General features: G+C 49.9%; 3 protein-coding genes across 3 annotated transcripts; 2 read left to right on the top strand and 1 right to left on the bottom strand.

The window, feature by feature from the left end:
• Positions 1-3,541, top strand: BC939DRAFT_490909 (MIF4G like-domain-containing protein). Its single transcript, XM_051559469.1, has 9 exons — positions 1-158; positions 221-262; positions 372-511; positions 619-719; positions 823-1,087; positions 1,188-1,394; positions 1,501-2,201; positions 2,311-2,486; positions 2,592-3,541. Exons 1-9 carry the CDS (start codon positions 107-109, stop codon positions 3,482-3,484), a joined length of 2,577 nt encoding a protein of 858 aa, XP_051415039.1. The 5' UTR covers positions 1-106; the 3' UTR covers positions 3,485-3,541.
• BC939DRAFT_443589 (N-acetyltransferase B complex non catalytic subunit-domain-containing protein) lies at positions 3,542-7,508 on the bottom strand. The gene is made up of 11 exons (XM_051554564.1): positions 7,211-7,508; positions 7,035-7,120; positions 6,809-6,947; positions 6,592-6,719; positions 6,422-6,496; positions 6,230-6,329; positions 5,727-6,128; positions 5,335-5,640; positions 5,156-5,245; positions 4,938-5,048; positions 3,542-4,847 (listed from the first exon to the last, which is right to left on the bottom strand). The coding sequence occupies exons 1-11, from the start codon at positions 7,254-7,256 to the stop codon at positions 3,607-3,609; spliced, it is 2,724 nt and encodes a 907-aa protein (XP_051415038.1). The 5' UTR covers positions 7,257-7,508; the 3' UTR covers positions 3,542-3,606.
• Positions 7,509-9,157: 1,649 nt separating this feature from the next.
• Positions 9,158-9,811, top strand: BC939DRAFT_394272 (uncharacterized protein; the record flags this gene model as incomplete). The annotated part of the gene is made up of 1 exon (XM_051552140.1): positions 9,158-9,811. A coding segment is annotated over one exon (654 nt), but the record flags the coding sequence as incomplete, so codon positions are not given.
• Positions 9,812-11,381: the final 1,570 nt, after the last annotated feature.

Raw genomic sequence — 11,381 nt, 5'->3', positions numbered from 1 at the left:
AAGGAACAACCAAGGAGGAGGAGGCGGCGGCGGACCTGACAGGAATAGGAACAACCATGGTAGGCCGAGTGCATTTCACTACTTTTCTCCTGTGCGATTTCATGACATGCGCGACGAGCAAAGATTCCTTCGCAAGAACAGGCATGTAGTTCGTCCACGTTTGTACAGGATACTGATCGCCTACATATGCTGCGTCTTGGCAAATAAATTTGGATATTAGGAGGCGGACGTTATAACGATCGTGGAGACCGTCATGACAAAGGTAAGGCGTACATAAACATACGATTGGCCAATCTGCAGCGGTTGTCCGATCCTTTTGTTTGCTATCCACTTAGACCTGATCCGTGTTGTTATCGACGTTCTATTTCTAGGAGGAAGAGGTGGCGGATACAGAAAGCCATACGATAGACAACGGCACGATCAACGTGACAGAGAGCAGGAGCGCGCGCAGGATGAAGTGAGCGATATTGAAAAGCGTCTGGGTGGACTTATCATTCGCGTTGGCGACAAGGTATTGACAGCAATATTTGCTTCCGTCTCTACGAAGTACCACCTGTTAATTCTTGAAATACGGGCGTGAATGAACTTACATCTGCTCCTTGTACCAAACGTATTTAGATCACGCCAACGCTCGAGACCAACCTGAATACACTGGCCGGAATTCTGGACAACGACTATGCAAAGCATTCCGCTACAATTCTCAAGTCCTTGAAGGCTTGGTACGATGATGATTCATGGCAACCATTAATCGATTTTTGCAGTGAAAGTTGCCAAAAGCACTAACCTGGATATGACGCCTGCTTTGCAAACGGACATCAATAGTATTTTGGAGCTTCCTATGAAGTCTGCCATCTACGGAACGCTAACAGGACTTTTGAACGCAAAGAATGTTCAAACTGGAGGAACGATTGTTGCCATGGCATCCGAATTGCTGCAGGACAGCTTGCTCAAATATCAATGGAGAAACGTCAAGCTGCTGTTGCGATTCTTTGGCGAGTTGGTCAACTCCAACGTCATTTTGCCCACTACGCTGCTCAACGTCATGGACCAATTGCTGGGCGTTCTGGACGAGGAGACGGTTTTGAGAGTAAGAGGACATCTTGTGGATTTTTTGTCATTTTGCGGTTCTCAAGACAATTTCATTTGTGGGTATCTAAAACCGGCCCCCTATTGATCCACTATTTTAGGCTCGCGCTGATTGTGCTGTCTACTGTGTCCTGGCGACCTTACCTTGGTGTGCAGCCGACATGCGTGACCGCAACCCTCACGATTTTGAAAAGATCCTGGGACGAATCGAGGACTACATGATGGCAAGAGAGGAGGGCGGTGGAGCTGAGGGTTTTGAGATTACAAAGGTGTTCAAAGATGAGCAGTGCCCATACGTTCAGGAGGAGGTACGTCCCGATACAATAACGATATCTTTTCATTAGATTTCTGGATCATGGCCTGGGTACTCACACACAATTTTCATCTGTTTGAAAAAAAAAAAAAAAAAAAAAGCCGCTTACACTGCTGTGGAAACAGATCCAGAACTTGCAAAAGGATGACTGGGATGTGACGATTCTGATCAAGCCCTCACAGGCCTTTGATGCTGTTCTCGGAATGGCCTCCCAGCACGAGCTGCCTGCATTCGCCTTCCCGCCTCATGTGGACGCAAGCTCTTACTACACTCCAGCACCGCTGTTCAGGATCTTTGTGGCCGACGAGGGCGAGCAGAACAACTCACTTCCTGACCCATACTCTATCGCACACTTTATCGTCCGCGACAATCTGACGGACGTGCTTTGCTTGTTTGAGATCAACCGAAAGGAGTGTGCAAAGTACCTGTTCATGGTCCAGTACTCATACGTCATTGGGACTTTTGCTGACTCGGCACTCACAGCAGCAACAGGAGCACCCAACGAAATGGAAACGGATACACCGGCAGGGCCAAGCTGGTCTGTAGACCAGTTGTTGGCGGAGGTCATCTTCACAGAGATGTTCAAGCTGCCCAAGCAAGAGTTCAAGGGTGTATACTATGCTTCGCTCTTGGTCGAGGTCTGCAAATCCTTCCCAGACAGCTTCCCTACTTCATTAGCCGAGGCCATCAAGAAGTTGTACGAAAGACTTCCTTCTATGGATGTCGAATGTGCTCACCGCTTCTGGACCTGGTTCAGTCACCACCTCAGTAATTTCGGATACCTCTGGAACTGGGTCGAATGGTAATATTCGATGGTTGCGTTTACTAGTGTAAAAACGACAGGTATCCTACCTTTGTCAACCCACTGACCGATTTGATCATTTCCTTCATCTTCTCTCGCTATATCTCAGGTCTGCGGCTCTGGAATTGCCACCTGATCATGCACAGTGCGTCTTTATTCGCGAGACCTTGGAAAAGACGATCCGCTTGTCTTACTTTGAACGCATCAAAGAGGCTCTGCCCGATGAATTCCAGAAGTTCATGCCATCGGAAGCGCCTGGTCCTAGCTGGAAGTTCGAGTCACCAGGTACTATGTCGCACAGAGCCTTATGAATGTTATAGTAGATTGACAGTTGCGGAAGGGGAACATGGGAAACTCACACCGATTGCTTTTTAAACCTCATGTGTATAGAGCACCCATACCATGCCATGGCATCCGCAGTGTTGAATTCGCTCCGCAACAAGAGCTCGACTGAGCAGATTGAACAAACGTTGGAGAGCATGAAAAACGCACCTCGACTAGAGTCGTTGACACCGAACGAGCGCGAGGATTTCATCCGGGAACTGTTTACGGAGTGTGTTCTGATGCTGGGATCGAAATCATTCTCGCACGTTCTCAATGTGATTGAACGGTACCTCGCGATCTTGCAGCGGATGAACGGCACACCAGAGGCACGCCTGCACACGGTCAAGATTGTGGCACAGTTCTGGAGGAATAACACGCAGTTCATGGGGATCCTTCTGGACAAGATGCTGAATTATCGTGTGGTGGACGCGATTGCCATTGTCAAGTGGGTGTTTGAGCCTGAGGTCTGGCAGAACGAGTGGCACAGGAGTTTTGTCTGGGACATCCTGAAGAACACACTGAACAAGGTCATTTCGAGAGTGCAACAGGTTAAGGATAAGCTGGTTGAGGTCCGCAAGGAGTTCGAGGCTGATCCACCGACCAAGACGGAGGAGGTTGTCATTGGAGTCGAGAACACACTGTCGATCGTCAACCGCGAGCAAAAGGAGGTGTTCTTGACGCTGTACCAAAAGTTCGTGGGTGTGCTCCAAACCAAATTGAGAGAGATCGAGTCCTCGGACCAGAGTGTGGAAGAGAGCCGGGCATGGGAGATTGGTCTTGGCTGGTTCCTGGAGCTGGGTCGTCGGTACTCCAAAGAAGTGGCTACGTTCTCAGCAACGCTCGAGACCATTGTTTTCTCGGTCGATCCCGAGACCAGTGAACCTATTGACGCAAGGATCACAAATATCTTTCAGGAGATCTGCCGCATGGAGATCGGACGTTCTGTGGAGATGAACTAGGAAGTCCTTGCACCGTTTGGATATTCCCTCGTTAAATCAATATACTCATTGCTTTTTTATCATCATTCTCGCTGCGTTTATTCGTGAACAATGAATATGTTCAAAAAATGGGGGTTTCCGCTCTAAACGATCCTTGAGACAGCCTCTTGTTGCAAGTTGACAAGACTCCTCATCCAGCTGGATCCAATCTGGAGTGTCTTGTCTTCGATCAAGGCCTGGTGGCTCGAGGAACGAACAAAATCGACCGCGGATCCATCGCAGATCTCATAGAGCAAGCCAGATTTAATCCGATCTGGCTTGACCACGTTCCTCAAAGCGGTAACATCAGTCTGGACAGCCTGCAGAGCCTGGCGGCATTGTCCCATGAAATCCTGAATGGTACTGTTTACACTCTTGAAGGCCGCCTTCTTGTTTGCCTTGGTAGAAATCAAGTTGAGCAGGCACTGGTTGACCACATTAAGGTACGCGACCGTCTCGACCATGTTGGTCAGCACGTGAAACGTTTGCCAGGAAAGTATGCCCGTGGACTTGATGGGATCGCGTTTCAGCAGTGCTGCCACAGCGTTCAGATGCTCCTTGACCGTCGCCGCAGTCTTGGTGGGATCCTCTTTTGTGGGGCTATTACTGTTCTGGGCCACGACCGCCAGAGACAAAGCCTGAAAGGCCTTGGCAGCATGGTGAATAATCTTGGCCAGCTTGACTTCCTCGGCCGTCAGTTCTGGAGGATGCTCCAACTCAGAAGAGGGGGAAGAAGTAGCCAAAATCTTCTCCAGAGCAGCTACTAAATTTTCGTATTCGGCGCCAATGGGTGAAAGATGTGCCATGTGCTTGAGGATCCGTGGCACAAGTGTGAACAGCGTCAACCAGACACGGTCTAGCTGAGCAGCAGGACGGGTCAGGACCTCGACCGAAGCAGATTCCTTGGGGTTCCAGTTCAACATCACGCTCGTGTCGCGGTTATCTATCCTGGACTCGCAAAATGCAGCGTCGTACTTCAAATTGCCGATCTCGAGCTCCTGAAGCCAGGTAATCGCACGACTGACAGAGTCTTCCTTCAAAAACTCGAGTCGAATCATCTCCCGATCCGCAATCATCTTTTGCAGCGAGTTCTCCAGTCTGGATTGAAACTCAATAAACTCCTGCATTTTCGAGAAGGTCGAGTATTTGTATGCCTGCAAGATCATCTCGGGTGTCTCGGCCTCGTTGCTGTGGTAGATCTCGTGCGCGCTATACATCTGTGCCAGCGCCTCACTGAACAATCCAAAGTTGGTAGCGCGATCCGTGATAAAGTGGGACATGGTATCGTGCTGCACATGTTTGATCGACATGGTGTTGTAGGTGCTGATAGCGCAATTATAGGCACCTAAAAGAATGAAGACATTGATTCTAGTATTAGTATCTATTTGGCAGAAACAAGAACCAAAACATTGGTGGCGTGCATTCCAATCCTTACCGAGGAGCTCGTAGATGCGGATCAACACAAGCTTTATCTGGTAGTTGTGCTTGCTTGCATTCAATGCATGCTCCAACATGAAAGTCGCGTTCAGGAGAGGGAAATAAGATTCTATATGACAATGTAGAAGGCATGGTGTGCGTGTAAGAACTCAGTGTATCCTATTGAGCACAGCGTCACCTCTATGGGGAATGAGCAGTGTGTAATATCTCCCTTACTAGTATCCCTGTGAATGTCGATGAGGAGGTGGGCAGCCATGATTGCGTAATCGTCTCCGTATTGGCGCTCAGTTTCTTCCAGATCCTTTCCTATAGACATGAGAATGGAGCGGCACTATGAATAAGAATGCCTGTGCAATCGATGGCGTTAGAAGAAACATCTCAATTTCTGAACTTACCAAAAGGCAATGCCTCCTCGTACAGCCTCCAAAACTTGTTGACAAGAGCCATGGCTTCAGAAGAATTAAGCTTGGCCTGCAAGCCCACTGAGCGCTCAAACCTCGCAATGTTGATTTGGATGGCAATTTCCTTGATGGTCTCTGCCTTTTCGCCCGACAATTCCTTCAACTTCCTACAGAACTCAAGAGCATCCTCCTTGTCCACGCTTACGATATAGGGCGAGAGGTCTTCGAAGCAGCATGTCTTCGAGCCGAATTTTTCAAAGTATGCCACAAGAAGGTTCATGACGGTTTCCTTATTGTTGCCTAGTTTCAACACAAATGACTGTCAGTTTACTGGAAAGGGGTCTAATCGCATTTTGATACACAGACCTGGGACCGCAGCTGCTCACCAATCCTTTCCTGGACTCGCTTTTCCAGCTCGATCTGCGCGAGAAAGGGACCTCGCTTAGGATTTTTGCCCTCATTCTGAGCCAGCGCAGCAGTAAATGTACGCGCCTCTTTGAGATTGTCAGAGGTCTTGAGGTCGACATCTTGGACAGGAAGAAAGATCGTGTCAAAATACTGGAGAATGGTCCTCCAGTCATCCGAGTTGATCTCCTGGAGAATTTGGACCGCAGCATCTCTGCCATCGTTCCAGCGTCCAGCTTTGATAAGCAACTCAATGCGCAAGTAACGCAGCTCCACATTATCAATCGCCTTTGTCTTGACGCCAATGTCGCCTTCTAGGAGGGCCAGCGCATCAATATGACGATCCTTTTGCCCAAGTAGGATGATAAGATAGAGTTGCAGTTCTACGAGAGCAGTATAGAGTTGTAGTGGTGAAGCGTTAGGAAGGCTAACATTGCGTCCACGATATTTTGTATGGTGCCAGGTTAAAAGTAATTTAACTAACCCTCGATGGTCTCAACCTTGCCCTCTGCATTCAACTTGGCCATCATGCGCTCAGCCAATTGATACAGCATAGTTGACTGACCGGCAGGTGCGTTTTGACCCTACGGAAGTAATTAGAGAGAGCCATGTTAGCATTTTGCCTTGGTATTGAACTCGATGGGCGCTCAGTATCCAGAACATAGGTTTCCTGTACCTGAAGAGTAGTGCTCATGATCGCCCAGAACATATAGTTGCTCCTTTTGAAGGTTTTGTGAAGGTGGATTGCAACCTATAGTTTGTAAAATGAAAGTGGGTGTTAATGCGGAAGTTACACCATGACTAACTTTTCTTCAGCCCGCTCTGTTCAGTGCGGTGCAAACGCACCTGCTGCTGTCCTTTGTAGTCCAGTCTGCGAGCAAGGGACATGAACCATTGTGTGGCCAAGTTTTCATTCTTTGGATTGGCGGTTGACGCCTCCTTATATAGCTCGATCAACTTAACCATCTGCTCATCTGATTGGGAAAGAATGTGTTTGTTAATCGGTGTCCAGTCCATATCCTGGTCCATGTGTGTTATCCAAAAAAAACCGTTTCGTAAATACCTTTGCCTCCGGATCTGAGGATCATAGACAGCGTCCTCAAAGTGGCCTCATCCTTCGGTTTTGCCCACATGATTTCTTCGCACAGCACCAACGCTTCGCCCATCCTTCCGCTCCGCTCAAATGCCAGCGCTTTGAGCGCCTATCCGCGTAAGGAATCGTTATTGCTGTTAGACACCAGGCGGGAACGGATCAATTTGTTCGAAAAGTCGATATCCTCCCTTCGTACCTTGACGCTATGCAGGTTGGGCTGTCTCTTGAGTGCCTTGTTGCATAACTGGATTCCTTCCCTATAGTTGCCCACCTCCATGGCATCTGTTCAATACAGGTGACGCGATTGCTGGTTAGAGTTGGTTGATCCTTTGACGCGATTGTGAATCTGTGCCTGAGATGGTTGATGGGTACCATAGATCGGCCGCAGCTTATTTTCCAGCTCTGAGTTGGATGCCATGATGCCTGAGTTTCCTTCTTCCGTCTGCTAGAAGGTACGAGCTGATAGTGATCTCTGTTCCAAATGACTCTGCCCAAGTCGAATCCACGCTTGTCCGAGTCCAGGTCAAGGAATGCTGATTAGGTTCTTTGATCCCCTTCCCTCGACTCTCGACTCTCGACTCAGAGAAAATGAGAGATGCGTGCAAATAGAGAGGGGAAGCAAAATAGGGTGACGTCGCGACCCCGCGCGACCCCGCGTAGTTGATCGTGGGATGATCTGATAAGGTTTGCATCTGATAACTAGTTCTCCCTCTCTTTTCCGAAAAATAGAAAAAATAAGATTGAATGGAGTCATCCCATAGTCTTATTCGTAACGGAGATATCTCTCTTTTTATTTTGTGATCTTTCAGCCGGGGAGCGCCTTCTTTCTCCATTACTCATCATCCATCATCCCCATCAACTCCGCCCTTACCTTCATCTGCCGAACACACCAAGCACGCAGTCCTTCTAACGCTCCTCGCTCATTCTGATTTACTTTATTTTATTTTAACATCAACTCTTGTTTACCTGATTGGTGAGTGTGTGTGACAAAAGAGAGATCCCATTTAAACAAACGCGCATGTGCATGGTCTTCATGTCCCAAGTTGCCCTGTAGCTCATCCCATCCTCACTTTCTTCTCTTCTTCTTCCCTATGTTCTATGGACTAGAAAGGCATAAATACGGAACGGACAGTCAGCCCGACAGACAACAGCCGCTCTCTCCCTCTCTATTACTTTCTACTTTTCCCGGTCTCACTTCTACAGTTTGAGAAGGAAAGAGAGAAAGAGAAAGAGAAAAAAAAAAGAAAAGAAAAGACGCTTTCCATGTTGATGCGCTGAAGGCGACTTGTTTGTTCTCACTACCCCACCCTTCTCACCCTCTAAGTATCTCTTCGTCCTCGGCTTGTTCTCAATAACATCCATTTCCGTACCCTTGTACCACGACCGACACTGACACCGACACTGACACCGACACCTACACTGATACCGACACCTACACTGATACCGACGCTGGCACCGGCACCCAGCACCGCCCCGGACTCTGCTTCAACGTCAGAACTAGCATCGTGTCCCACCTCGTCCATGACTGATATCTACTTCCCCATCACAAACAACTCGAACACCTTCCCAGGCGTATGCACCACAGCCATGTCTGTCTCATCCCTCGTCAATAACGCCGACGCGGAGGGTGATCTGGACAGTACCAGCAACTCTAGCTACTGCGGCCATGGCGCCCACATCAACAGGAGTGCCAACCCCACAGCTGATCCCGATACACGACCGTTGCCAAAAACCATCCAGACCCGCTGCAGAAGCTCCTCAGCGCTACCCACACATCTTGCGCATGTCAGCGATTGTCCGTCATCACCATCCCTTGTTTATCCCCCAAATCCACCATCATCCACCACAGTGTCAACCTGTCTTTCCCCTATCCCGTCCTTCAGCACAATTCCACAAAGCCCATCACCTACAAGGGGGACCTCCGTCGCAGCATCTTTCTCCAGTTCATTGATGGCCAAGAACAAGGACTCCTCCAACCCCGCTACTCGTAACATCATCGGCATTCAAACAACCGCCTACAAGAGCACAAGAGCAGCAGAGGCCGATGAAGACGTGATGGATATCGAAGCTTGTATCGATAACCCAATCCTTGCGCCGCTTGGCCGTCATGTCAACAAGAGAAGGACGTCCAAGCGGTCTGACAAGAGCCACATTGATATCAACGTCGTCCGGCCCAGCTCGCCTGCGACATTTATCCAGGAACAAGAACGTGAGTCCCATGCGCCGGTTACATCTCTGATCCTGCGTCGGAGACGACTCGATTGTTCGCAACTGGAACACTATCTCCAGAACTTGCTACCAACACTTGACCCCCGAACCATGTGTACGCTCCAGAGCCCCCTTCTTCATCTGACCGAACTCGACCTCTCAAGAAACCGGCTCGAGGCCCTGCCAGCAGACATGACTTCATTAGTACCTTATCTGAGCTACCTCAACCTCTCTCACAATCAATTTACGGAAATCCCAATGGAGCTTTGTCGGCTTACGAACCTTCAAGCGCTGATCATGTCCCAGAATCGCATCGAAGGTCCTGTCCCACCCCAGATCTGTGCGAGCCTCGCTCAGCTCAAGACTCTGCGACTCTGTGCGAACCAAATCACATCGCTGCCCCACACACTCGCGCGTCTCAACAAGCTGGAGTCACTGTCCATGGGCTCTGTCTATGGTGGCAACCTCTTGACAGCGTTCCCAGCCGACTGCATCCAGCACATGTCTGCGCTCAGGGAGCTGGATCTGAGCCATAACAAGCTGTGCTTCCTACCCGCAGACATAGGTCATGTGCATTCACACTTACGACAATTGACTGCGTCCGATAACAAGCTGGAGGCCATTCCCAAGTCCATCGGCCTTTGCAAAGAGCTTCGAAGCCTGAACCTGGGACGCAATCAGCTGACGAGTTTGCCGACAGAGATCGCAGACCTCAAGCAGCTCGATACACTGGATCTGAGCGAGAACCTGCTATGTGTCATCCCAGGCGACGTGGCGGACTTTTTGACAAAGACAACGCTTTTGCTCACTGGAAACCCATTCACGCGTGGCTACTGTGATGCAAGTAGGAATCCTGTCAGCGAGATTGGCGGTCTGGGAGTCAACTATAACCCCGACGAGGAACGGTATGCCGCCGTGCTCAAGAGTCTTTCGAGACGGGCCATTTTGAACTCTGCAGCATCGACCTCTTCCTCCGGAACACACACTCCGACACTGGCGAATCTGGCAGGCGGAAGAGAGTCCCCTCGACTAGGGCATGGAGGAGAAGGCGCCTATGAGATGGACCAGGACGAAAGACTTGATTATCATTTGTATTATACCCGTCATGCACTGTCATCGAGACCACCCTCACGCGCAGGATCTGTCAGCAGCCTGAACGAAGCTGACAGAGTCGGTAGCGACTATGGCAACTCCCATGGGGGCTCGTGGATGGAATCCTATGGCCCCGGAACTGGCACATCAACGCCGAGGGTCAACATGGAGGCTGTAATTTCGGACATCGATTCGTTTTTTGACTATCCATCCCTCAGCAACAGTACCAACACTATGATCACGACCGCGATATCTCCAAGGGCCGCAGTGACCGAGCCCTCCATCTTTGAAGGCACCTCATTGTCCACTCCTTCAGTGCTACCTTCGAACGAGTTTCCATTGGCCGCTCCTTCTCCCACTCCCACATCTGTACAGAACACAGCTTTAGACGCTCTTGTAGATACCTCGAATCAAGCCCTACTGAGCCAGATGCCGATAGCCTCGCCTGTTGTGGGCCTTGATTCCTCTGTCATATTCACGCCCAGCTATTTTCCGTCCCTCAAGGAGCTGGCTGCTAGGACAGTGCTACACAACAGTGAACCGTTGCCGATCGGATGTATACCTGAAGCCGTGATCGATTATCTTCAACCAGGTGCCCGACCTTGTGGTCTCTGTCGAGGACCATATGTCAAAGAGTGGGTCAGTTCTGTGCGCGTCAAATCGTACTTGGGACATCCATCCGTGGTAAGACGAGTGCGATTCTGCTCAGTTGCCTGCTGGAAGGCTGCTAGCGAGCAGCTCGAGGCCGAAGAGGCAGGCAAGGCGGCTTCCTCCGCGCCCCCTCCCGGAGCTACGACAGGACATCTGCCACCGGTGGTCAGGACCGATTTCGAATGTGAGTTGAGTATGTCAGGATTGGATTCTGCTTTGCCCTCACCCACGACACCGTCGACGCCGTCGGGACCATCTCAGCAACCGCTATGGAGTTCCGGGATGAGGATGTGCAAGGGCGGACAGTCATACTGGCCTGTGATCGAACGCCAGAGAACTGGACGGTCCTTCTTTCCGGAATCGTCATCGACAGCGAATACGACCAGACAACACGCGAAAGGGTCGAGTTCAATTGCCAAGACGAACGTGTGCTCGGGAGGATGCCTCGGAGGAGGTGTCTGCGAATGGTGAAATCAAGATGCTAGGGATGGTATGTGTGTGTATGTGTGTATGCGCGCCACGTTGATTATGGCATGGCAATTTCATTGAAGTGTGGGACGATTTTGTCTTTTTTTGGCGAAAGCACCTTGTA

This window comes from Gamsiella multidivaricata (genome assembly GCF_025024155.1).
Source record: "Gamsiella multidivaricata strain RSA 2152 chromosome Unknown BC939scaffold_14, whole genome shotgun sequence".
NCBI classification, from domain to species: domain Eukaryota; kingdom Fungi; phylum Mortierellomycota; class Mortierellomycetes; order Mortierellales; family Mortierellaceae; genus Gamsiella; species Gamsiella multidivaricata.
The sequence above is the reverse complement of the archived record's forward strand: the minus strand, read 5'-3'. Positions and strand labels throughout refer to the sequence as shown.

Bases quoted from the DNA above. Each gene is read 5' to 3' on its own strand.
- BC939DRAFT_490909 (XM_051559469.1), top strand. From the start codon at position 107: ATGCGCGACGAGCAAAGATTCCTTCGCAAGAACAGGCATGTAGTTCGT. The intron at 263-371 runs GTAAGGCGTACA...TTCTATTTCTAG, and splicing joins TGGAGACCGTCATGACAAAG to GAGGAAGAGGTGGCGGATAC. The intron at 720-822 runs GTACGATGATGA...GGACATCAATAG, and splicing joins CTCAAGTCCTTGAAGGCTTG to TATTTTGGAGCTTCCTATGA.
- BC939DRAFT_443589 (XM_051554564.1), bottom strand. From the start codon at position 7,256: ATGGCATCCAACTCAGAGCTGGAAAATAAGCTGCGGCCGATCTATG. The intron at 6,720-6,808 runs GTATTTACGAAA...TTTCCCAATCAG, and splicing joins CCTCAGATCCGGAGGCAAAG to ATGAGCAGATGGTTAAGTTG. The intron at 6,497-6,591 runs GTGCGTTTGCAC...TACAAACTATAG, and splicing joins ACTACAAAGGACAGCAGCAG to GTTGCAATCCACCTTCACAA.